Source organism: Cervus elaphus, chromosome 6, assembly GCF_910594005.1.
Source record: "Cervus elaphus chromosome 6, mCerEla1.1, whole genome shotgun sequence".
Classification (NCBI taxonomy): domain Eukaryota; kingdom Metazoa; phylum Chordata; class Mammalia; order Artiodactyla; family Cervidae; genus Cervus; species Cervus elaphus.
Window position 1 is genome coordinate 12,113,958 of NC_057820.1, and position 27,059 is coordinate 12,141,016.

General features: G+C 45.9%; 1 protein-coding gene across 2 annotated transcripts; it reads right to left on the minus strand.

Annotated features, from left to right (window-relative positions):
* Nucleotides 1-9,089: 9,089 nt before the first annotated feature.
* LYAR (Ly1 antibody reactive) lies at nt 9,090-27,023 on the minus strand. 2 transcript variants are annotated; one of them, XM_043906196.1, is made up of 10 exons: nt 26,879-27,021; nt 26,095-26,301; nt 20,035-20,215; nt 18,599-18,713; nt 17,663-17,770; nt 17,457-17,540; nt 13,459-13,870; nt 13,024-13,110; nt 9,916-10,001; nt 9,090-9,415 (listed from the first exon to the last, which is right to left on the minus strand). In XM_043906196.1, the coding sequence occupies exons 3-10, from the start codon at nt 20,154-20,156 to the stop codon at nt 9,281-9,283; spliced, it is 1,149 nt and encodes a 382-aa protein (XP_043762131.1). In that variant the 5' UTR covers nt 20,157-20,215; nt 26,095-26,301; nt 26,879-27,021; the 3' UTR covers nt 9,090-9,280. The 2 variants fall into 2 exon arrangements, with proteins under 2 accessions (XP_043762131.1, XP_043762129.1); XM_043906194.1 differs by lacking the exon at nt 26,095-26,301 and having other exon boundaries at nt 26,879-27,023.
* Nucleotides 27,024-27,059: the final 36 nt, after the last annotated feature.

A 27,059-nucleotide genomic window follows, 5' to 3' on the forward strand; every position in this document is an offset into this window, starting at 1 on the left:
TCGTATATATTCACTCCATAGTGATTACAACTCAAACCCTCTTCAAGTGGACCTAGTTATTCCCTGTCCATTTGTTACTCAACTAACTACTGGGAAAAGTTATTTTAGTTAACCACAACTGAAAATAACTAAGCAACAATAGTGACGGCCATAATAATAATCCTTACAAAATACATGTACAATTAAAAAAAAATAAAGCAGAAGGAAAAGAACCTTGGGACTTCCCTGGTGGTCCAATGTTTAAGACTGTGCTCCCAAGGCAGGGGGTATGGGTTCGATCCCTGGCCGGGGAACACAGATCCTGCATGGCAAAAAAAAAAAAAAGAAAAGAAAGAAACTTAGTGGAATGCCTCTGAAGTATTTCACAAGACTGAAAGACAAAGAGGATTTCAACCAAGTCTGAGTGAGGGTGATACCCAGGATGGTTCTGGGAAAGCAAGCAAGAATAAGCCTGTAGCAGATGGCAGTGAGCCTGCCCCCATTCCTCTGGCCCTTAGCATTTCTGTGCACGCCAGCCTGCTGCTGACTCAGCCCAGATGTCACTCTGCCTGGGGTTCTCTCTGGCCCATCCTTTTTAAGTAGTGAGAGAGAGAGAGAGGGAATTCTTGCAGAAGGGAAATCAATATGAACCAAACTGATGTCTACTGAACTAGCAAAGGCAGCCCTCAGGCACCCTTTAAGGCCATGCAGCGTGCTATTTCTTGGACAGGGTGTTGGGGAGAAGAGTGGAGAAACTGTGGCTGCTAGCTCATCAGGCAGAAGAGAGGCAGGTGCTGGTCTCAACCAAAAGATCAGGACAGAGAAAAGGATCATTCCTAAAACAAGAAAGAAGAGGAGGTTGGTAGGCAGGAACTGGCCTAACACAGAGGCTAGGTAGGCAGGAATACTAGCCGGTGCGTGTCCCCAAACACTCCTAAAATTTCTGGCTGTGTGGCCAGTTTGGGAACTACATTTGGGTCCACTGGGTGCTGTGGGAGGACAGTCCCTTGTATTAAATTGCTGTTGAAACCTGCTATCAGGCTTACAAACCCAGAGAAGGATGAAGGTGTGTCCTGGCTGCCTCTCCTGCCCAGGTGCCCAGAATCTTCCAGGCTGTTAATGCCGGTCATACCAGTGACACGATCTAAATTATTCAGAGCCTAGAACTTGGCCTGTTACTAATGTCATCAAATAAAACAATTTTTTTTTCCTTTCATACAACTCCTGTATTTTTAATAATATATTCTACTGTTGTAGCCACACGTTTTGGGAAACAAACTCACTCAAAAGGACAATGCAGATAGTGGAGTGCCGTTTATTACACCGGCGGGCCCATCCAGGGCAGAGTCTCCTCTTAGCCAGGGACCCCGAATGACTTTAGTGAAAACCTTATATATCTTAAGTGTACTGCCTAAGCCCACATCCCCAAATTCCTTAAACCTCGCCTGGAAAGTGTTAAAGGGAGATACAATCAGGTTACAGCCATGATTCATAATCAGGAGGGTCAGCTGGGTATACATTGTAGCCTACACCGATGGGTGCTGTAAAGATTACAAAGGTGATTGACTACATAGGGGATTATTGCATTCTTTTTGGCGACAGGAAATCTTGGTATGGAATCTGGTGCTTATCAGTCCCGGAGGCCACTTCGGCCATAGGTATGTTATCCCCATGGCTACCAGGCATATAGTCCAAAGCTCACTGAAAGTGCGAGATGGAGTTTCCTTCTTTTTCCAGATGGAGTCAGCTCAGACTGTCCCTTTCCTCCCTCACTATCTCACACTGTCATCCATTTCCACTAAATATACAAATTTAGAAGGCCTATTTTAGCCATTTCTTGAAAGCTTTAATTGGTAGAAGGGATAAAGACAATACATTCTGAGATCCAGTCACCACAAAGTATCTTGAATTAGATAAAACCATTAAAGGGCTTTCTGATCTCATGACCCATTATGGAAACCACTTGGAAATCCTTGGCCTGGACATTTTTTTTAAAAAAAGCTCTCCCTGGAATTTATAATGATGATCTAAATCATCAGTGCTAGGAAAAGGCAAATGCAAGCAAAGATGGGGATCCTGACCTAAGGGGGAAAAAATCTAAGTTATCAGGGAAACACCTGAGTTTGAATCTTGATTCTGCTGCTTACAGTGTGACCTGGGGCAAGTCACTTAAGCTCCCTGCAACTCATCATCAATGAAGTGGATACGGTAATATCACCCTTCCAGAGTTGTTGAAAGATTTAATTATATGTATATGCATGCATATACATATACACAGAAGGCTTAGCACAACACCCTCGCCTGCTACCACGACAGTGCTTTGGAACCACTCCCTCTCTTTCTAGACCCAGTATTCTCAAACATCCTCAATTAGTAGAGTACCAAGCACTTGGGGGGGGGACCTCATGAAATATGGATAAATGAGGCAAAAAATTTTGTTGTTCAGTAGCTAAGTCATGTACCACTCTTTGCAACCCCATAGACTACAGCATGCCAAGCTTCCCTGTCCTTCGCTATCTCTTGGAGTCTACTCAAATTTATGTCCGTTGAGTCAGTGATGCCATCCAACCATCTCATCCTGTTATCCCCTTCTCCTTTTGCCTTCAATCTTTCCCAACATCAGGGTCTTTTCTAATGAATTGGTTCTCATTAGAAAGCAAAAAATAAAAATAGCCACACCTTATAAAAATTTATGTCACTTCTCACAGCATCTAAACTAGAATTGAGGGTGATAAGGGCCAGGAGGCTCAAGAAATTTTAGGCAGGGACAGCTTAACAATGAGAAAATTCTATTACCTTAACCTTTCTCTAAAACTGAGAAGAGCGATTATCATTCCAATTTTAACTATAAAGTCTCTCTCTGTTCAGGATAAAATTGGATGGAGCAGGGCAATCCTATAATGTTACCATTAGTATCCGATGTCAATGTGATGCCAGGTCCCAAGGGCAGTGTTGTTCAAACTTTCCAACAAAACTGAGGCTTTACCCACCTTTGATCTACAGTGGAGAAATCTAATATATGGATGACCATAGGCCTCCAACAGGTCACCAGGAAGGCACAGCAGCAAAGGTCATATTTCAGCAGCTCACAATACCTTCTCTGTGGACAAACAATGGCCTGACCTTCCCGTCAATGTCTGACCTTTCAACTCTGACAAACGTATGTATTTTCTCAGCAATTACAATTTAAGCTACTAAAGGGGCAGTTTAATCACTTTTATCAAAGGGAATAAATTAAAGCTTCCCTGGATCCCAGAACAAAAAGAACTCAACTAGCCTTTGTGGTCAAAGAAACTTCTTTTTTCACTGGTGCACACAGCTTTTCTCAGAAATCCTCACTGTTTGAAAGCAAGACGGAGAGTTAGAAGGAAGGTTCAGCCCCAAATTACAGAAATTAAAAATCTAAAAGGACAGTCACAGAGTATCTGTTAATAAGTAGATGTATTTTTTCTTTAACTGAGGGAAACTGTTATTCTGATTTATCTTTAACATCATTCAAGGCTGAAATCTGTGAAAACTTGGAGAGGATGTTTTCCAGTTTTATAACCTAGTGGTAACCCCCAGAGATTATACTTGACAGCGTTGAATTTTACAGCTATTTTGAGGAGCTAGATACAGAGATAGGCTTTCTAGGTGGCGCAGTGGTAAAGAATCCACCTGTCAATGCAGGAGATTCGAGTTCAATCCGTGGGTCAGGAAGATCTTCTGGAGAAGGAAATGGCAACCCACTCCATTATTCTTGCCTGGAGAATCCCATGGACAGAAGAGCCTGGCGGGCTACAGTCCATGGGGTTGCAAAGAGTCGGACACAACAGCATGCATACGTGAAGATACAGAGACGGAAATTTAAGAAATATTCAGTTTCAGTGCATTTGGGGCAAAGTAAACAGTTTATAGAGTTTATCACCTCCTGCTGTCTCCCATGTACGTAGGAATGGGTGTTGGGTAAAAGGTAAGTGATGTTGCTAAAATTCTGCCTCTGTTTACAGGTACCAAATAGGAACTCGGAGACAGAGTTTTGGGTGAAGTAGAAAAGAATGGTTTTTTTGCTTTGCTGATCCCTGGATTGGGAAGATCCCCTGGAGAAAGGAAAGGCTACCCACTCCACTATTCTGGCCTGGAGAGTTCCATGGACTGTATAGTCCATGGGGTCGCAAAGAGTCGGACACGACTGAGCGACTTTCACTTTCAGAAAAGAACAGTTTTATTGCTTTGCCAGGCAAAGAGGCCCACAGTGGGCTAATGTCCTCAAAACTGCATGTCCTCAATTGGAGGGGTTAGTGAAGAGTGTTACAGTGCTCAGGGAACAGGGCGTGGTCAACTCATGGACATTCTGATTGGTTGGTGGTGAGGTCACTACGAGTCAGTATCATCAACCTCTAGGTTCCAACTGGACTGGGGTCTACGTGCTTGTGGTCAACATACAGTCAACCTTTTCCACCTGGTGGGGGTCTTAGTATCTGCAAAACAGCTCAAAAGACATGGCTCAGAATATTGTCCATAGTCCTTGAGGAAGAACTAAAGGTTCTTGACTTTAATGGCTAATGATTATTTTGTCTTATTTGACATTTTCTTGCTCCTCTGATTAAAATTTATTCTTTGCCACCTTTGTGGAGGACATGGGTGGTGGTGGGGGTCTATTCAGGGAAGGCCTCAAGGGTCCTACTCGGTTACAGTGAGGGGGCCGAGATAGGAGAAAGATGACCCCATTCAGCAAGTAGTTAATAAATACATGTCACTTAATCCAGGGGGCTGGTAATAACCCAACCACTCCAGCCCCATGCTAGGCAGAATGACTCCCTTCCTCCCTGGGCACACCCAACAACCAGTTCAACCCCCAGGACTTCTGAGACTGCCTCAGGGTCTTCTGTCTCCTTTTCCCTAAAGACAGCACACAGCCCAGTCCAGGGTGGACACTCTGGAATTGTCTCATTAGGTCCTGTGACTTAGAATGACTTTAACAACAAGAGAGTTTAGAGCAGAACCACAGGACCTACGTACTGGAGGATTCAGGTCCAAACATGTTTGTGAGGAAAAGCAAAAATCAGTGTACACAAGACAACTTCCCAACAGCATCTCTTCAAGGAAAATCCCACTACATGCTTATGATCAATGATTCCTTGTCTGAAGCTGAAAGGGGCAAGGTTCTCACATGGACCAACTTTTCTGCCAAAATCCAGCTTACTGGAGAGAGAACAAGGATGAACTACATAACCAGCCTCCTGCCCAGGTGCAGTTTAGGAATCCCTATAAAGTAACACTTCTGTTCCCGTGTAAAGGAGAAATACAATGTGCTCTTCTTGGCTCACTAAGGAGAACAGAATCTTAGAAGGCCTATTCTAGCCATATTAAACGCTTAATTAGAAGGGATAAAGGCTGAATACACACTGTTCCAGTAACCATGTGTGTGTTAGTTGGTCAGTTGTGTCCAAATCTTTGTGACCCCATGGACAGTAGCCTGCCAAGCTCCTCTGTCCATGGAATTCTCCCAGCAAGAATACTGGAGTGGGTTGCCATTTCCTTCTCCAGGAGATCTTCCTGACCCAGGAATCAAACCCGGGTCTCCTGCATTCCTGGCACTGAGCCACCAGGGAAGCCCGTCCGGTAACCATAAAGTACTGGTAAATATATAAAAATGCTGTTTCTTTCATGTGAGATAAGCATAATAATTCTAATTTCCTTCCACAGGGAAGGAGTTATAATCTTTAGAGTGCTACGGCATCATGGTTCTGTATTCAAGTAAAAGTCAATAATACACAATTATTTATGCTGAGTCCCAAGTTCATCACTGAGACCAAAAAAAAAAAAAATCCAAACAAAACCAAAACAAAAAACAACAAAGCACACAAACAAAACAAAACAAAAAACAGCTAGGAAGGTAGGTTTTCAGTGGTGGAATAAAGAACTAAGATACACTATCAATGTGCTTTCACTAACGGAGATGAATTTGAATAAAACCACTGATTTCTTATAACTTTCCTTATTCAACTGCAAAAGTGCTCTCTAAAAGAAAATAGTCTATACCAAAGACTGCTAATCTTTTTTTCAAACTCCTAGAAATCTATTTTGGGAAAGAGATGTAATTTCAGGCTGCTTTGATACTATCAAAGTATATTATTTTAATAGGAATTGGTCAGTTCAAGTTTTAACTTCAAAAGAAAAATGACACATTTTGAAGGATAATAGGAATTTTTTAAGGATATTCAAAAAATCTGCAGATCTGTAACTATGTTATTAATCTTGACTTTTATTACCTTATTCTTGTAATCACCCCGTTAGGGTGGGTTTAAACAGAGAACCAGGCACAGGGTCCTTGAAAGCCTCTTTCCTCAGAGGGGTCATCTTACTTCACACCAAGTTAACAAGTCACTTATACCTGCCTGAAGCAAAATGAACCTGAGGAGTCTCCAGTGCTTTTCCAATTTTTAAACGTTCTCCACCTCAATGCCCCCTGTCATCAGCTATTTGAATTTTTAGTCTTCTGTATTACTTGAGTCTGGCTCCTACAACCAATCAGAAGCAACAGCAGCCCTGGGTTCGCTCCTGCGTGGCCTCCCTTCACTGTTCTGAGCCTCAGTTTCCTCATCAGACTGCAAGACGCCTGGCGTGTCTGACATTGAGGGGGACCCAGCCTGCAACACATTTTAATCTTTTGTTGGGCAGAATACAGCCCATCTTCTCTCAAATCCTGCTTGTAAACAGCATCACAGAAAATGGCCAGCTGACAAAACCAGGAATGCTAGAAAGAAATGAATCAAAAAAATTTTAATGACGTGTCAAAATGCATCCCTGGCAAGTTTGGGGAAACCCAAGTACCAGACCCATCAGACCAGCAAGGGGACAGCAGAACATAGAATTCAATCTTACTCTCAACTTAAGACAAAATGAAGCTGTAAAGCCCAAAACAAACATCATTAGATTGGTTCCGAAGTTCCCGGGGCTCCAATATCGTGTGTGTTTGAGTTCAAGTTAAGCCAGCAACTGACCAAAGGGTGGTCTCTGAGCTAACACCACGGGAAGGATCTGTGGGTTGTGCTTTGCAGTTAGTGACATGGGGCAACAGCAGACCCAGGAGCCATTCTCTCCAACTGCAGTTTCCAACAAAGAGACACGTGACCATAACTCTGACCCTCAGAATGACCATCTGCTGGCCTTGCTTCACCAGGGAGCTGAGAGGCTGCTACTACCTCCTCCAGCCCCGAGCTCTGCTAGCATCCCGATACAGCCAACCAAGTTCCAACGCAGGAGAATCTTGGGTGACGGTTGACACGGATGGCAGAAGTGAGGACCCGCCCCAGTTCAAGTATGTGTTTTCTGTCATGTTTGCCAAACTCTGCCTTAGAGGCATGACAGCAAAACTGACAAAAGAATAAAAATCCACACAAATCCTGAAATATGTAGTGCTCGTACATACAGGAAATAGTGCTGCATACCCACCCTGCCCCGGGGAGGACAGTGGCGCTTGCTGCTGCTCCTTGCAGCCCTGGAACAGGAAGACGGCCTGGGCTGGATGCAGGGCTCTGCTGTGCCCCTAACTGTGTTCTGCATCTTCTCAGGTGGTGCTAGTGGTAAAGAACCTGCCTGCCAATGCAGAAGATGTAAGAAATGCAGGTTCAGTCCCTGGGTCGGAAGATCCCCTGGAGAAGGGAATGGCAACCCACTCCAGTATTCTTGCCTGGAGGATCCCATGGACAGAGGAGCCTGGTGGGATACAGTCCAAAGGGTTGCAAAGAATGGGACACGACTAAAGTGACTTAGCACGCCTGCATGTGTTCTGGGTCAAGCTTCACATTCCCACTTTTTCCCCTTTACTTCCAAAATGTCTAAAGCTGCTCATGGCTCAGAAGTTGTTCTCGCTAACAGCAGTGATGGCAACCACTGAACGGATGCCTCTGGGCTCCAGGTACGGTGCTGTCAGCTTTTCACAAATTAGTTCCATCGATCGCAACCCGAGAACACCCTTTACTATCTCACTGTCTGGATGAAAAGAGTGAGGTTCAAAGTGGTTAACAATGAAGGGACCAAGCCAGGGCCTGACTCCAGGCCTGATTCCCAAGAGTCTTCCTTCCTCTGGACACAGTGCCCCTGCATCCAGCCACGACACAGCAGCTCGTCCCCAGTCAGACCAGAACATGGGGACGGTCCGGGGAAAGCCAGCCTATCTGAGACTCAAGAGGCCCACAGCGTATCTCCATCTACCCCGCTGCTCCATCCTCCTGTTAATCCCCCTGGCCTAATCCTTCCAACACTTGTTCCAGGTCCCATTTCTGCTTCCCCTGTAGCAAGAGGTATTAAAGAGATAGTTAACACTGGTTAAAGGGGTGATTCTTCTCTTTTAAATTTTATTCTATTATTTTTTAAAGTATTTTTTAAAAGTTCACTTGGCTGTGCCGAGTTTTAGTTGCGGCGTGCAGGATCTTTGATCTTCGTTGCAGCGTGTGGGAAATTTAGCTGTGGCATGGGGGATCCAGTTCCCTGACCATGGATGGAGCCCAGCTCACCTGTACTGGGAGCGCAGGGTCTTAGCCACTGGACTACCAGGGAAGTCCCAAAGGAGTGATTCTTACCCTACACACCAGCTGCTGAGGGACTCGTGGGCAGAACCTACTCAGGTGTCAGAAAGTGGCCCGGCTCTCCTCCTGCACAGTGAACCAGGACTGAGACCAATCTGACCAGGGCACTGAAACGGTAATATAGCTAAACAATGGATCAGTTTCAAACGAGCTGGTTCCCTATAGCTGGTCACAGGCCACCCCCCAACCCCCAAATCTAGTCACCGACCAATCTGTCTTTGGCTGAAGATGAACTGGGTCAGACTGGACAGGCCAGACTTACATAGGAACCCCCCGTGAAGAGCAGAAGTCCTGGCTGGGCAAGGGTTATTACACACAAAGGACTGTTTGGACTGCTCCTGGGGGAAACACCGCAACTCACACATACATTTAAACCACACAAAAAATTAACCCCCGTAAACCCTCTAAATGTCTAAAAAATGACGTGATAAAAACAAATGCTTTCTAGTCTGACCAAGTTACTTTTTGACTTGTCACATTTGGTACTATTTCCCATACAAGAATATTTTAAGTACAATAATTTTCACTGCTACAGAATTAGAACGTGGGATAAGAATATATTTTATTTTTCTCATAGAAGTTCTACCAAAAATATACTTTTTTCTTAACTTAAAAATACACCTTTGGAAAGCGAAACTCGAGTTGTTACAATTCACTACATGTTTTACAAACAATCCTGAAAGGAAAGAGATCAACAGGATGGATTCAATTATTAAATAAAAAAATGTTCATTTTAAAAGCTTGACCTTGTCCTTTAATAACTTCAGGGTGGGGTTCTTGCTGATTTTCTTGTTGAAGATGACTAGGAGCTCCTCTTCCGATTTGTGATGTTCATTTGTCACCACATAATACTGAGCTAAAACCTTCACAAAGAAAAAACAGCGGTCAAATAGGTATTTGTCCTGAAAATTTACCCAGTGTTAGTTCTCTGAGCCCCAGCATAGCAGACAGCAACAAATCAAAGAACCCAGGTGCTGGTTACTCAGGGGGTCCTGCTCGTGGCGATTCACACAGCTGCACACGTGTGACACTCGGCTGCCTGCATCAGACACCAGTGAAAAAAAATTACAAAGGGGGGAAAAACACTGTTCTGGAATAATCAAAAGACAGTAACATAGCTAGAGCAGTGATTTTCAGACTTAACACTGGTGCTGCTCTGGCTGAGGAGGTGTGGATGGGGTAAGACTCTAGCCCCACCCGCACCCTGAAGGACCAAAAAGCAGCAGCTTGAAAGTCACTGAGACATACGCACACCTACAAGTTTACAGTATTTCAGAGGTAGAGAAAACAGAACAAAACCATACATTTTAAAATAAAGAACGGATTCTCCCCAGTTTATATACCTGACTCACACCCTTCATACCTTTTTCCTTAGCTTCTTGATTGTTATTTCATTGTCTGGGGCCTGTTTCAGAACTGCTTTAATAGTTCCCTTCCAGTTGAATTTGCCTACAATGTAGAAAATCATTTGTAAACCACTGTGTTTTGTGGCAGTCCCAAAGGGTTAAGAAACAGCTGTGTGTGAGAGATCCGGTCTCCCTATACCCCGGCCAACATTTGGAGGTGGCACTACTTTTGTAAAGCTAGTTTCTGGTCTTGCCTCATTTCTGCACCACCTATTTGCTAAACAGGAAACGAACAAGACCAGAATGAACTGGACGCCACAGCACTGTGTAGGAGGCACCCGACCTGTCCCATCACAGTGGCCGAGAGGCACTGACGATTGTCTGCAATACTCATTCTCAGCGTGACCGGAAAAACTAAGGATCATTAAGTACCACCATCCTACAAATTCCGGTAGAAAGACATGAGTTATATCTAATGAACTCAAGATTTACTAAGGATCCGCTAAGATCAAGGGGCTGTCTAAACACAGTAAGCAAAGCAAAGACTGAGCAAAAGGAGCTGAACCTTGAAGCAGAGAAGACGGCCACCAATGACTACTGTCAGTAGGCTAGGACTCATCTAGGGAACCTCTGCTTCTGGGAAGATGAAGACGAGTATGCAGAAGATACATAATTCTGATGAAAGAAATCAAAAGATTTAAATCAACAGACAGGCCATGTTCATGGCTTGGAAGACAACAGAGTAAATAAAGTGATCGATTCTCCCCAAACTGATCCAATTCCTCTATCATCATGGCAAGACTTTTTATAGATATAGGCAAGATTATTATAAATCTTCTAATTTTGCAAAAGGACAAAGTGAGGATAAGGCTACCCGTTTTCCAGACTTTGGATATGCCTGCTCTAGTCGAGATGTGTGGTGGAGGGACGGACGGACACACACCATGCAAGAGAACCCAGAACAGACCCACACCGATGCTTGACAAAGGCACTTCACTGAGAGAAAAGACGGCCTTTTTAAATGGTGTGGACCAACCAGACATTGATGAGCAAAGAAACAAACCTTCAACCAAGTTTCATATCTCATAAAAATTCACTCAAAATGGATCATGGACTTGACTGTAAAATCTGCAACTGCAAGACATTTAAGGAAAAAAAACAGAAAAAAGACAAAAAAACCTTTGGGGATTTAGGGCCAGCGGAGTTCTTAGACGACTTCAGAAGTATCATCTCTTAAAGGAAAAACTGACAAATGAGGCTTCATCAAGACCAGAAACTTGCTCTACAGACGCAGTGCCACCACCAAACGCTGAGCAGGGTGTGGGAAGACAGGCTCTCTCACACACTGCTGGTGGGAATACAACACGGCACAGCTACTCGTGAAAAACCTGGCTGGTTCTTAAAAACTAAACATGCAAGCGATGCACCACACGGCCGCTGCGCCTCCTGAACACTTCTTCCAGAAAAGATGACACAGGAAAGCCTCTACGCGAGTGCTTACAGCAGCTTTATTCATCAGGACCACGGACCGAAGATAACCCAGATGTCCGTCAACAGATGAATGGATAACCAAGCTGCGGGACACTCACACCACAGACCACTGCTCACGGTGCAGAGGAATGGGCTACTGAGATGTGCGGCAACCTGGATGAATCTCCCTAGAATAAGGCTGAGTGAAGAGGACCAATCTCAAAAGGTTACACAGTGTGAAGTCAAAGTCACTCAGTCGTGTCCAGCTCTTTGTGACTGCATGGACTAGACAGTCCATGGAGTTCTCCAGGCCAGAATACTGGAGTGGGTAGCCTTTCCCTTCTCTAGGGGATCTTCCTGACCCAGGAATTGAACCGGGGTCTTCTGCACTGCAGGTGGATTCTTTACCAACTGAGCTATCATATCAGGGAAGCCCACTACACAGTAAATGATGCCATTGATGTCACATTCTGAAACGACACAATTTTAAAGCAGAGAGGTACATGGAAGTAAGGGACAGGCTGACCTCTGGGGTTGAGGTGGGTGGGGCGAGAGGAGTGGGCGTGGCTGTAACGGGGCGGTGGGAGCATTCCCTTCCGGGACAGGAATGTTTGTCTTTTGACTGTTCAAGGTGTTGAAGAGTCAAGGTGTTGAACAGTCAAGGTGTTGAACCCAGGGGAGTTTTGTCCTACAGCTGTGGGAGGTCTTGGCCTCAGAAGAAACTGGGTAAGGCCACAGAAGGTTCCCTGAAGTCTAATTATTTCTTAAAATTGCATGTGAATCTATAATTACCTCAGAACTAAAAGTTTTAAGTTAAAAAAAAAAAAATTCACATATACAAAGTTACAAGCTAAGAAATCTAACTACACTTGGGCAGTTACTGAACTTCCATGAATAAAGTCTCAAATCCCACTTGAGCCCTCAGGACTGTTCCTAGTGGCAGGCCTGGGGAGTGTTCCCGGTCTGGGCAGTGGGAACAGCTCTGCAGAGGAGAGAGCATTTAAGAGGAGCCCTGGACTTCCCACGTGGCTCAGCTGGTCAAGAATCTGCCTGCCGTGTGGGAGACCTGCGCTCGATCCCTGGCTTGGGAAGATCCCCAGGAGAAGGGAATGGCTACCCACTCCAGTATTCTGGCCTGGAGAATTCCATGGACTGTATAGTCCATGGGGTCACAAAGAGTCGGACATGACTGAGTGACTTATGCCTCCACTTTGGAGTCTGACAAGCACACATTCTGGCTGAAAGAGGGTGGCCGTGGGGCTCCAAGCAAGGGGACACCAGGGACAGAGCCAGAGACGGGAGGAGGGACAGTCAGGCCTGTTCCTGCACCCTGGACCTCAGGGCACATCTATGGGCGTGATAAGAGGCAGGGATGAGAGAAGCAGGGTCTCAGAACTGGGGCTTACTTTAAGCTCCAAAGACAACAGACGTCTCCAATCCAGACGGCTCTACATTCTATCCTTGAAGCTGGAGAGACCCTTGTGAGACCGACTGACAGAGTGCTCGCTATTACTCTGCAGTCACACCCTGGAGCACGGGTTTTGCTCCAGACTCCTTCCCATGCATCCGGAGGGCACGACCCACCCGACGGGCCCAACCCTCCCCCTTCTCCCCCAACCTGGAGAGGGCAGAACTGCAAAGCATAGCAGCCATACCTTTTGCAGGAGCCTCATGGTTTTCCGGTTCTCCATCCTCAGAATTTTCTGGGAGCTTAATCTTTTTCTTCTTAGAATCTGATTCAACTAAGTCATTAGGAAGATAAAAAAAAAAAAAAAAAAAGATTTCACATTTATAACAGCACCTACCATTTAATGAGAGGCCTACAGGGCCAGGCTCCTATTAAAAAAAACCCCATCACCTTGCTCATGTCCCCAAGCACCCCAGCCTTGAGGCGGGGGTCTTCTCCTCCAAGGACAGTTGAGAGGTGGTGTTGCCTGCCCTGGACTAAGCCCAGGTTGGCCTGCCACCAAACCGTATGCTCTTTGCTGCTAGTGGTTTCAAATGGCAAGGTCTGACAGATTTTTATCCATCCCCAACTCACAGCTTAAACACTCTTTAACAAACCCTTGGAGCGTAAGTGAGCCACAAACCTTCCAAGTGCTTGCGCTTTCTCTTGCCCGGACCGGCGTCTGCCTGCTCCCCCGCCTCGGCGCCTCCATCCACCGCCCCGTCCTGGGCGCGCTCGGCCTTGCTCTTCTTCCTCTGGCTCTTCGTCCCCGAGGAGCCATCAGCCACCTCCTGCTCAGCCTCCTGCGCCACTTTGCACTTTTTAGGCTTCTGACCCTTTGCGTTCTCCTGGTGGTTTTCTAGTCTTAGTTCTTTCTTTTCTTTTTTCCTGTTCTTCTGCCGTTCTGCCTTCCTTTCTCTCTTATTCTTCTTGGCCTCTGCGGGCTCTTCCGTGCTGCTGTTTGCTTTGGAGGACGGGACCTCAGCGTTGTTCTCTGCACACGGCTTGCTCACTGGCTCTGCCGGCTGCTGATCTGGCCCCTTACCGACGGGTTCCTTATTATTAAGCAAAACCAAGAAACACATAAATACTCATTCCAGACACACATCATTTTATATACTGCATAAATTTCTCTAAGGAAACTGTTATTACTTCACCATTTTATAACTGCGACCCCTCCAACCCCATAGCTTACACGTAGCAATATATATACAAAGTAAGAAAAAACTACCCCCAGCCCACATTCCTCTCTGCATTTAATAGATATTTTCATTCCACTGGAAAAATGAAGGATCTCTATGTCATGGAAAAGCCAGACCTTTAATTCTGGCTCACTAGCCGCCTGTTAGATAGAAGACGAGCATGTGGGTGTGGCAGAAACCACCAGATTGATGCATCTGCAGGCCTGGGTTCAATTTCCAGCTCTGTTCACTACTAGCCAGGTGATTCAGGGCAAGTTATTTATCTGCTCCAAACCTATTTCCTCATCTATAAAAAGAAAAGGTGGTGACACGTACCTGATACAGTTTATGTATGAATAAAATGAGAAAGGAGAAAAGCTAAGCTTGAGAAAGCAGCTGGATGTACAGGGAGAGTTTTGTAAACTCGAGTACTAGACAGAGGTGCCCTTATCGCCATCACTGTTCAGGTGGATGGCTACCCCAAGAGGGACGTCAGGCAGGGACACCTGGGTGGAACGTCAAGAATGGTAAGTAAGGAACCATGGAAACATGTGCTGGAATAAGACAGACTGCCCATTTACTGCACCACCTGACTCAAACCAAGTGACTTCAGCTGCACTCTGACTATAGAGATGCTGCGGCCTCCATGCCTGGCCCTTCCCAAGAGAGGACGTGAGGCACGTCACGAACTGCTCCGTAAGCCCTGATGTGTCTGCAGGGGCAGGGCCACGGTCAGCGTCGGCAGCTCCGGGGCAGCTGCCGGTGCTCTGCAAACCCCTGGACTCACGGTCAGGTTCCATCTCTGTTCAGTAACCGGCCAGGTGACTGACACCGACATCGAGTCCTCCTCCTTTCAGAGGTGAGGTCACCAGGGGACCAAATGGAGGAGGACTGGCTTTCACTCCTACAAGCACTCTGCTGAGCTCATGAAGCTCGTAAGACCCAGTCACAGGCTCAAAGAGTAGTATTTAGGGTTCTGAGACTAAACTAAACAACTGGAGTTTTCTCAGGAGGAATTCAGAGATCAAATCATCGAGGCACATGCGGGGGAGGCAGGCGATGAGCTCAGAAAGGACTCAGGAGGAAGGGAGACCAGGACACCTCGCCCTGTCCTACAAGTTCCGTCCTATGGGACAGTGTATCGTGAGCTTCAACCCCCCAGGGTCTGAGCACTGCAACCCCAGGCCTCCCCCTTTAGCCAAGTCTCCAGCTGCTGCCCTGCCTCCAATTCCTAACCAAGCCCGCCCTCGGCGCCCCATATTCTGGGAGAGAGGGGAAACAGGAGGGAAGGAAGGAGGGAGGGAGACACACACTGACCCGCCAAGCAGTCACTCAATCAATGAGTAGACAGATTCACTCCCCATCAGCTTCCTACTTCGTTCCAGGCTCTACTCCAACGTGGTCTCTTCAGATACGATTTCACTGCCTCTGTCCTGACAGCGAGACTCTCCCCCTCTTCACTCTCTGCCCTGACCTCTGCCTCCCATTTCTTTCTGGCCCTTGTCACCACGTGATATCATAGCATCAGTCCTTAGAGCAGCTGTCGGTCTCTCCTGCCAGAATACAGCTCCCCCGCTGGGAAGGACCCAGGTCCAAGGATGGCTGGGTCCATAGTGACCAGGTGCGCCGTGGAGCAGGGTGGTGAGTCTTTCACTTGAGAAGGATACAAAGCCTCCAGCCCAAAGCCCCCAGGGCCTTGGCACCATCCCCATCTCCAACTCCAGGCACGGGCCGGGACGTTCACTGCCCAAAAGCAATGACAATCTGCATTTTGCAGAGCTCAGAGTTTACCACGAGCTGCTTAATGGTTATCTTATTTAATTCTTAATATATTCACAGCTTCAAAATGAAATTGAAAAACTCTATTTTTTGAACTCCGGAGTTAAGCTAAATAACCACAAACTTTTATGACTATTAGTTAAAATAATGGAAGTGAAAGTTAAAGTCACTCAGTCGTGTCCGACCCTTTGCAACCCCATGGACTATACAGTCTGTGGAATTCTCCAGGCAAAAATACTGGAGTGGGTAGCCTTTCCCTTCTCCAGGTGATCTTCCCAACCCAGGGATCAAACCCAGGTCTCCTGCATTGCAGGCGGATTCTTTACCAGCTGAGCCACAAGGGAAGCCCAAAATAATGGAAATAACCTTTAAAAAAATAGGTGCCACATAAGTGCCAACTGAATGATTGGTTATAAGGTTTCACAGGGCCAATTTGTGTGTTTAGAGACAAATGGTAGATACACTGCCAAGAGAAAGTTTCATTTTTTATCCCAATTTGTGGTCAAAACTATTCTCTCTACATAAAGCACATCAACTGCTGACAACTGTGAGGAGAATAAAAGACCAGTCAGACCCCACTGTTGTTCTGAAACACTAATGATATGTCTTCAGACGGGCTATAAGCTCCAAGTAGGGGCAAAGTGCAACTGGATTAATGAGAAAAAATGTTGAACAACGGAAGCAAGGATGTGCCTACAAAATGTCACGCTACAACTTTCTGCAGGTGTATTCCACATCTGGGCCCTCTCGGATCAAAGCATCTTCTCGAAAGGCGGTCTACTGATGTGCTCCAAGCAATCCCTCCGGCCCCCGGAAGGAAGGAGATCAGCACTGACTAAGCGCCCACGCCCTGCTGGGCACGAGCTGGGAGGCTTGTACACCCTCATCTGCTTTAATACTGGGACACGACCCCTCACCCCACACCTACCAGAATACCTGGTTGCCCTCTCTTGTCCTCACCCTGTTCATTTTTTCTTCCTGCCACTATCACCCACCTGAGTTGCTTTTCTGTTATTTGTTCAGGGTCTGACACGTATTGGGCACAGTAAGTACTAAGTCTTTGGTGTTGTTGCTTAGTTGCTAAGTCACCTCTGACTCCTTTGTGACCCCGTGGACTGTAGACCACCAGGCTCCTCTGTCCATGGGATTTCCCAGGCAAGAATACTGGAGTGGGTTGCCATGCCCTCCTCCAGGGGATCTTCCAGACCCAGGGATCAAACCCAGGTCCCCCACTCCACAGGCAGATTCTTTCCACTGAGCCACCTGGGAAGCCCCTACCGAGTCTAACGATCCACCTCTATTGAAGACAAGGAGACGAAGGCTCAGAGGTTAAATAAGATGCCCGAGAGCAAACGCTTGGCGAACAGCAAAGCAGGGATTCAAATGGGGTCTGTCAGAAACCCAAAGCACCTGTTCTTTTCCAAACATCCCACTACCTCATGTCTAAGCCGATCAAGTCATGTCAGCTGGCAGTTTTCAAACATCAGGATTAAACACCTTCCTTTGCACAATAAGGAAACCTTTTCTGCGTTGCACTCAGTGTATCCCTTCCCATTAATGAAGGCACAAAGAGGCTCTCTGAAAAAGAAGGCTGTCTTGACCTCCAAAAATATGACATTCCTGTTTGATTTTTACTAAGCACTTTTGCCACACTGCAAGTCTAGAGTGAGATCAGACTTACACTGCTGGAAGCTTCAGAAAAGATATTCCACACCTGCTCCAGGATAGATTCATTATGAACTTTTAAACTGTTCTTCATCCAATTCTGTATGGGGAAAAAGAAAAAAGAAAAAAACCCCACTTATCCCATATGCTGACAGGTACACATAAGCTGTCACTGAAGTGCCCACATCCCCTCCATTCAGGGAAGTCCAGGCAAATACATACCTGAAATTTTGCCCTTTTCCTGGGAACGTTGTCAAAACCACTAATTTGCTCTAATAGTTCCCTCACTTTGGGGCTGACATTGGGTCTTTTTATTAATTCATGAATTTTCTACAGAAAAGATAAAAGCAATAAACAATCAACAGATGAGTTTCATGAAAGTCAAACTACTGGGTTTACACCTCAAGTCCAGATTCTATGTTAATGTCTATGTTTACAGATTCAACAGAGTAAAGTCCAGAGCAATTTATTGTTGTTGTTCAGTCGCTAAGTCATGTCTGACTTCTTGCGACCCCATGGACTGCAGCCCGCCAGGCTTCCCTTTCCTTCAATACCTCCCCGAGACTAAGGCAAGAAATAAAAGGCATCCACATTGGAAAGAAAGAAGTAAAATGATCTCTGTTCCCAACAACATGGTCTTACATGTCCAAAACCCAAAAGATTTCACAGAAGGAATCTTTAAGACTAACAAAGTTCAGGGGTTTGCAGGATACAAAAATCAACACTCAAAAATCAAGCTGCATTTCCCTACACTTAAGAACAAACTGGAGAGGAAATTAATAAACAATTCCACTTATAATCTATCAAAAAGAATAAAATACTTAGGGATAAACTTAACCAAGCAACGAGGCAAAAGACATATATACTGAAAACTAAAAAACACTGCTGGGAGAAATTAAAGAAGATACAAGCAAATAGAAAGACATCTCATGTCCAAGAACTGTAAGATGTCAATACCACTTAAAGAGATGTTCAGATGTAAGGTTCAGATGTAACCTCTATCAAAAGATGAAACATTTCTGGAGATGGATGATGGTGATGCATGTACAACACTGTGAATGTACTTGGTTGCATAGGATGCATTAATTCTTGGCTTCCTAGGCTTCTCAAGAAAGCAGGTGACAGATGAAGCTCCTTGATGAATTAGGAAGACCTTACCTGAATCCATGCCTGCTGTTTAACATCGCCTTTGTGGGTTTTACCTTCATACCCTTTGCCACCATACTTCTGATCTTCACTTATGCATTTCACGTGGTTTTTATAGTCATCGCCCCTTAAAGTGAGAAAGTTCCACCATTAGAGTGATTCCCAAATCGAAGTCTCTGTGTAAAGCTAGCACGCAGTCCACACTTACCTTCCCATCTGTGCTCTGCACGGCCACCCCACCCCTTTCACTTACTACGTTGATAACCTCCTGGTCACATCACATTTTCCTTCTTCCCAACTGTTCAAATCCCACCACCAAACTTTCCACCCATTCACCCAAATGTCTTAAAATCATATTGATAGGCAGTATTTCTTTAAAGTCACAAGCAAATAGTCTCTAAATAAAAAAGAATTCTCTGCAACAGGGTGGCTTTATCTTAAATTACAATGCCTGTAGGGTTTCCTGGTAATATACAGCGGGCAATCAATAATTAGCTGTAGACTAAGTTAAAAGGTGGTATAAAACAGTAGTATCAGGTCATGAGAAAGTTCTGGATCTTGGGAGTCTTGGAAAAAAAGGACACTTGATTCTGTCTTATATGATTGTTTTGAAGCTCTACAGGGTCCTCAGGGAAAAGCTGGGACAAGGTCAGGGGCAAAGTCCCTTAAGGAGAAACAGCCCAGTTTTCACCTGTTTCCGTATATCTTTCCTCCTAGGATTAGGTAAGAACAAAGACTTAGCAGTTTCCAAACATTTTTTTTTTTTTTAATCACTGCTTTAGAATGAAATTAAAAGAGACTGTTTGCAAATATCCCTCAAGTGCCACAGAGGCCAGTAGGGCCCACGTGCCAAAAGCTGAACCCTCTGAAGCTGAAGGCAATCAGCGCAAGAATGAGGCTAGCCAACTGCAGACGACGCTCCCTGAGAAACAGTGGGTGGGCAGGATCCATCCCGCCCCTCCCCTCAGCCCTCACCTCTCCAGAGACCCCTTCCCTGGAAGCACCTGACACACTCAGGATCAGGAGCTTCACCCCCTCCATCACCTCTGATTTTCTGGGGCAGGACCGAGTCTCTTCTCCGAGGTATCTCCACTGTGAATGAATAACTTCATTTTCTGGTCTGTAAATCCACCTCTTCCCTGTTATCAGCTCACCACACCGGAAACCCTGCTCTGCATGGTCACCTCCCTGGGTCCAGTAATGGTGACAAGGACAGGAGAGCAAGTGCCATGGACTCATCAGATTAAGACCAAACCGGCAACTCCCTTTTATTCTGAGTCTTTTCTTTGTATCACCTCTAAAGAGCAAACGGTCATGGCAGGCACTACATTTTTTTCTTAATTTTCTTTCCCCAAATTTGCTCTTGCTCTCTCTCTCTAAAAATGCTTTGTGGAACCAACGATCACATAACTGGTCTGGACATTTAGTACAGATCCACATGGACTTACCAGAAGTCTTTGCCGCAGTCGATGCAGGAAAGACATTCGCAGTTTCGGCAAACAGCCACGTGCTTTTCCACTTGTACCTTCTTCACTGATTCACCACATGCATTGCATGTAAAAAATACCATTTTTAGCTAAATGATTAAATTTTTTTTTTTTTTACCCCAGATGGGTTTTAAGCCCTGTCCTAAAAAAAAAAAATTAAAAAGGAAAAAAGATAATTATCATTGTAATGTGAAACTTCTTTTCCAAATATATGACTCAGACAGCTAACTCTTCACATGAAAATAACACAATAGAATCAAAGCTGATTCGCAATCTACATAAACCTTTACCATCACATAAGTAAAACCGTATTTAACAACAATACCACGGCTAAAACTGGTTGAATGTGTGCTCACCACACGCTAGGCTTTATTCTAAGAGCTTTATGTGTGTGGATTTCTTTAACCCTCACAGCAACCCTATGAGGGAAGGACTATCGTCGTCCACAATTTACACGTGGTATTAGGACTCAGACTAAAGAAACTGTCCAAAGTCATGCAGTAGCAGAACCAGGATTTAAACCTGGCAGGCTGCCTCTAGAGATGAAGTTTGGGGATGTTTCCAATAACTTTAAGGGCACACAGGCAGTCTCCTTCTCTCTACTGCCTCTAGGTGAGCATTGAAAAGTGCGCCGAGTCCCCAAACACAATAAGGACACAGCCAAAGGGGAATCAAGGAAGGTTTAGAAAGTGGAGAAGAGGCCTAAAAATCATTCCTATAAGCACAAACAGCAGCCATACAGGCATAACCATGTATCCACAGGTGTTAAAAATGCGGATGTGCGCCTCAGTTTCAGTGGACGGGAGCAGGAGTGGCCCCCTGTTGGATCAATCAGAAACCACAGAACCCTCCCAGGTATCCCAGTGCTGGGTGCTGAACTACTGGAGTGGGCTCCCAAACCCAGGCGTCCGGAGCACTGCCCCATGATTCAGTGGGTCCACACCTACACATAACTACCGTTTAAAAAGTTCATGGGGGTGCTACTGCCCTCAACAAAACACAAATTCATTTAAAAGGGTGCCGGAAATCACTGTAACTTTCCAAGATTCAGTTCAGTTGCTCAGTCATGTCCGACTTTTTGCAACCCCAAGAACTGCAGCACACCACACTTCCCTGTCCATCACCAACTCCCGGTACTTGCTCAAACTCATGTTCATCGAGTTGGTGATGCCATCCAACCATCTCATCCTCTGTTGTCCCCTTCTCCTCCTGACTTCAATCTTTTCCAGCATCAGGGTCTTTTCCCATGAGTCAGTTCTTCACATCAGGTGGCTAAAGCATTGGACCTTCAGCATCAGTCCTTCCAATGAATATTCAGGACTGATTTCCTTTAGGATTAACTGGTTTGATCTCCTTGCTGTCCAAGGGACTCACAAGAGTCTTCTCCAACACCACAGTTCAAAATCATCAGTTCTTTGGCACTCAGCTTTCTTTAAGGTCCAACTCTCACATCCATACCCGACTACTGGAAAAACCATAGCTTTGACTAGATGGACCTTTGTCAGCAAAGGGATGTCTCTGCTTTTTAATATGCTATTTAGGTTGGTCATAGCTTTTCTTTCAAGGAGCAAGCGTCTTTTAATTTCATGGCTGCAGTCATCACCTGCAGAGATTTTGGAGCCCAAGAAAATAAAGTCTGTCACTGTTTCCATAGTTTTCCCATCTATTTGCCATGAAGTGATGGGACCCAATGCCATGGTCTTAGTTTTCTGAATATTGAGTTTTTTGGTTTTTTTCTTTTTTCTGAAAGTTGAGTTTTAAGCCAGCTTTTTCACTCTTCTCTTTCACCTTCATCAAAAGGCTCTTCAGTTCCTCTTTTCTTTCTGCCAAAAGGGTGGTGTCTGTCATCTGCATATCTGAGGTTATTGATATTTCTCCTGGCAATCTTGATTCCAGCTTGTGCTTCATCCAGCCCAGCATTTCACATGATGTACTCTGCATATAAGTTAAATACTCAGGGTGACAATATACAACCTTGACCTACCCCTTTCCCAATTTGGAACCAGTCTGTTGTTTTAGGTCCCGTGTTGCTTCCTGACCTGCATACGGATTTCTCAGGAGGCAGGTAAGGTGGTCTGATATTCCCATTTCTTGAAGAATTTTCCAGTTTGTTGTAATTCACACAGTCAAAGGCTTTGGTAAAATCAATAATGCAGAAGTAGATGTTTTTCTGGAATTCTCTTGCTTTTTCTATGATCCAATGGATGTTGGCAATTTGATTGCTGGTTCCTCTGCCTTTTCTAAATCCAGCTTGAACATTCGGAAGTTTCAGTTCACGTACTGTTGAAGACGTGTTTGGAGAATTTTGAGCATTACTTTACCAGCGTGTGAGATGAGTGCAATGGTGCGGTGGTTTGAGCATTCTTTGGCATTGCCTTTCTTTGGGATTGGAATGAAAACTGAGCTTTTCCAGTCCTGTGGCCACTGCTGAGTTTTCCAAATTTGCTGGCATACTGAGTATAGCGCTTTAACAGCATCATCTTTTAGCATTTGAAATAGCTCAGCTGGAATTCCATCACCTCCACTAGCTTTGTTCGTAGTGATGCTTCCTAAGGCCCACTTGACTTTGCATTCCAGGATGTCTGGCTCTAGGTGAGTGATCACACCATCGTGGCTATCTGGGTTATTAAGATCTTGATTTTTTTAATCACTAGATTGTCATTTTACATTATAAATAAGTTTCACAGCAAAAATACTGAGAAGAAATGTTTAACCCAGCATGTTCTTCCTCATCTTGAAGGTAAGGGTCAAGTACACCAATACAGTTTGTTCAGGGTTACGACTTCATCTGAGACTCCTCTGGCACAAATGAGAGACTACTCCTGGTTCGCGGAAAATTCTCACGCACGAGATCACCATCTCTCCCGCACTCCCACCTTCTGAGTCAGTGCTAGACAGGACAAACCTAAGAAAGGAGCAGGGCTATTCCCATCCATTCAGCCTCGAATGAAAATGTACATCCTGGCTGCAACTCCAGGGTTTGTAGAGGCTCAGCTGGTCTCTCTCGGAGGTCTCTTGCCCTGCAGTTTGCTTAATGTGCTACGTATAAAACGTGGGCCCCTGACCCAGGGACCCCTTCTTCAGCTCTCCATCAGGATTACACGGGGTCAGTAACAGCTGAGCAGCAAATCCAAAGGAAAGAAAGCCTGACTGTTCTGGGATGCACACCAACCAAGAGCAACTTCTCACCTGGTTACGGTGAAAAAACGTATGAAACAGTCACAGGTACAGGGGAGTTGGTCTCCCGTGGACTGTGACCCACTCCTCGGAAGCCAGCCTTCTGCTCTCAGCAGAAGGATGACCAGGTTGCTGGCAGCCAACGAGAGCAGCTGGGCTTCCCTGGTGGCTCAGTGGTAAAGAATCCACCTGCAAAGCAGCTTTGGTCCCTGGGTCAAGAAGATGCCCTGAAGAAGGAAATGGCTAACCCACTCCAGTATTCTTGCCTGGAGAATTCCATAGACAGAGGAGCCTGTCGGGCTATAGTCCATGGAGTTGCAAAAGAGTTGGAGACAACTGAACGCACATGCATACAAAGGGCACTTTGGTTTCAAAACGAGAGTAAACCAGAGTCACCGAGAGATGGACTGCCACCTCACACAAGGTGGAAAAAGCTGGGGCAAACTAAATTACCTGCTGACAATGTTGAGAGTACTTTCACAATGAGAGTCAACCATGAAAAAATAGCCCCTCAAAAAACTGCTGCAGTGGCCTAGAGCTTTCCAGCCTTCATTTTTGATGTCTATCCTGTATCTTGTTTGAGGCAGAGAGGGGAGGGGAGGAAGGTTTCGGCAAGCTTTGAGATCCAGTTGAGACATGCAGCCCGCCATGGAAGGTCAGAAATTAAAAGGTCTGAGAAGGACGGCTGGATTTCTCAGACTGAATGAAATTTCTCGACTGAATGAAGCCAGTGATGTTGGCAAAAAAAGATGCTCGGCATATCTGTGCAAAACATGTCTTCTCTCTGGTGATTAGCCACACACAGAGTAAACATCAATTCAGGAGAGAATTAGAATTTGGTTGCATGTACATCAGAAAGATACCTCTCCAATCGTTTTCATTTGGTCTTTTGTGGCATATGCTCACATTCAGAAATCTATTGGGATTTTTTTCAAAGACAGAATGGTAGCTTGCATAGTAAGCTGGAACTCAGTCTCCCAGGGCCTTCCCCTGGATTTTAGAGCCACGGCTGCGTACTGACGCTGGATCTGCACCGCGGGCAGTGTGGCCGCCTGCTTGCTAAGGAGATAAGCTCTGTAAGGAACTTACCCGTCCCTCTTCACCCAGCCCTCCAGGGAAGTACCTTTCTTTTGTGCCGTAAACACTGGTATGTGTGTCTGCGGTGGAACAAAGGGGCTGCAAACACCCGCAAGCTCAAAACCATCCAAACTGTACAGCGGACTCCAGTGTGGCAAATATTAGGGCAGGCTTGACAATTTCAGAAGTGGACATGCTACAAACTTACAAAAAGACACCCCTGTGAAAATGCAGCCCCTCCAAATGAAAACAGCAAGCACCTCCTACACACAAAAGACAACTCATTCAAACTTCACAAGACTCAATAAATGTGAAAGAAATTTAAACAGTCACATTTTCAAATGATGTTTTGGTAAACTGGTAACATTTGGACTTCACAAGTTAGAAAAGCTAAAACCATGTTTGTTGCATTAAGACTTTCATGACACCTATATACCCAGCTAAGTGCCGTGTAAGTCATGACGGTTCATTTAAAAATATTATGATCCTAAGTCTCTTAAGCTAGGCCACACTGAACAAGGAGACCACCCATGTCACAGCAGAGGATGTTGGGTATTGAACAGCAGTGCTGAGCTGATGGGTAGCAGATAGCATCTCTAGGAGCTGGGAACTTGTGAAGCAATTCAGGCACCTCAGTCTCTTTTTATCAAGCTGGTGGCCACCTTCTGTTGACCGGAGCCTGGACTCAGGGCCAGAGGATCTGAGCTGGAGTCTGCATCTGCCAATTAAAACCTAAATGACCTGGAAGTACCTAAGCTTCTCAGAATCTGCCTATCTATAAAATGGGTCTAATAGCTACCTTACAGTATTGTGTGGAAAGTTAAAAGATACCAGATTTGAAAAATAAATCCTTACTCAATGGTAGAATGTCTTGCAGTCTATTTATTTGCACATCAATGATATTGCTCCCAGTCCCCTCCAAACACTGCTTTTTTAAATATGACCCTAAATCTATCCATCTTCATAAACTCACCCCAGTCTCTGCTGGCTCCCCATCCCCTGGGTCCCTACACTACCACCCTATTCCCTGATAACACAAACTCAAATTGGTTCTAGGATTGTGAAGTGAATGTGTAAGTTGATCAGTCATGTCTGACTCTCTGGATCCCATGGATGGTAGCCTGCCAAGTTCCTCTGTCCGTGGAATTCTCCAGGCAAGAATACTGGCGTGGGTTGCCATTCCCTTCTCCAGGGGATCTTCCTGACCCAGGGATCCAACCCAGGTCTCCTGCATTGTGGGCAGATTCTTTACCACCTGAGTCACCAGGGAAGCTTGTATTTGGAGTGATACATATACACACACAGACCTAAACCCCACTGACACCATCACCACCAAAACTGCCCACCTGAAGGGCTAAGCTGTCAACAGCCTCCAGTGAGCCCTGAGACCTGAAGCAAGTCACTGTCCCCTAGGGACTTAAGTTCTCCAGGCTGTGAAACAATGCATTAGGCCAACTAGGCAAGCCCCTCCAGAGAGGAAAACTCCGAGAAACCAGGGGCATGGTGAAAGGGAAAGACAGACCAGCACACACTGCACAGCCTCACGCCGAAGCTCCTGACTGTAGGGTGTATAGTCAGGCAGGATCTCTCCCTTGCTCTGCAAAGACTCTCAAGGAATGTACATCCATCTCCACTTGACAGATGAGCCGAGGCCCGCAGAAGCTGAGCGGTGTCTCTCAAACCCCAAGTTCCAGTCTCACACCCTCCCCACATAGTACATCAACAGCAGTGGTTTAAACAGCATCTATTCACTGGTGTAATAACTACCTGTGGAAGCCAATGCGTCAGGCACTACGTTAGGCACTGGGGGCACTGGGGGTGCTGTGTGAATAAGTCCCAGGTAGGCACTCTGCAAGAATGGTAGGCTTGCAAGCACTCAAACCCCACCTTATGCCTCTAAACTCTCCACAAAGGCAGGGGCTGCAGAAAATCCGGACATTGATGGATCATCTACTATGTGCGAAGCCCTGGCTCCTGTAATACACAAGAGTCCTCTGAGTTAGGTTCCATTATTATTCCCTTTTGACAGACCAGGCACAAAGGGGTTCAGTAACTGGCAGCAAGCTACACGTGCAGTTGGTGGCAAACCTGGATTCACAACGTGGCTATTCCCGGCCCTAAAGCCCCGCGCTCTCAACCACTATGCCCTAAGGGCCTCCTCCTTGGAGACCGAGCTCCCCAAGACTCAAAGAAGGCAAGCGCCTCGTCCCCAACATACAGCAAGCCTGCACAACCCAGTCCGGTGAGGGGACCAGACAACCATCCCGGCTGGAACCCCCTCTGTGGGTTCCCAGCACCGACTTTTCCATTTTCAAATCCGGAGGAACTAACTCCAGGACTATTCCATCATTCTAACTTCAGGACTCCTTCCATTTCCCCCAGAGCACGAATGAAACTTGAATGCATTTCTTTCTTCCATGCGTTTAAGCCAAAGGAAAGACTCTCTAACGGTGGAAACGCAGGCAACTGCCACAGTACGCCCACCCCACCCCCCGCCCCACAGCCTGAACTCCAGCCTCCCAGGTCGGACCTCTGGGCCACCGCCCCTCACCTCTCAGCCAGCGCCCGCCAACGGTTTCAACCCGCCGCGAGAGGAGCACGTGGCACCGCTGGTTCCCTCAAGGCTCTATAACCTGCACCTCCCTCCAGGGCTTCCGCGCGCAGAATTCGCTTCGGAGGCGCCCCGTTCGCTTGCGCACCGCGGCCACACCTCCCGGCGGAAGTGACGCAAC

Excerpts from the sequence above, each read along its gene's own strand:
- LYAR (XM_043906194.1), bottom strand. The coding sequence starts at position 20,156 with ATGGTATTTTTTACATGCAATGCATGTGGTGAATCAGTGAAGAAGGTA. Across the intron at positions 17,771-18,598 it reads AACAGCAGGCATGGATTCAG|AAAATTCATGAATTAATAAA; the intron begins GTAAGGTCTTCC and ends TCTTTTCTGTAG. Across the intron at positions 13,871-17,456 it reads TTTCTGAAGCTTCCAGCAGT|GAACCCGTCGGTAAGGGGCC; the intron begins GTAAGTCTGATC and ends CTTAATAATAAG.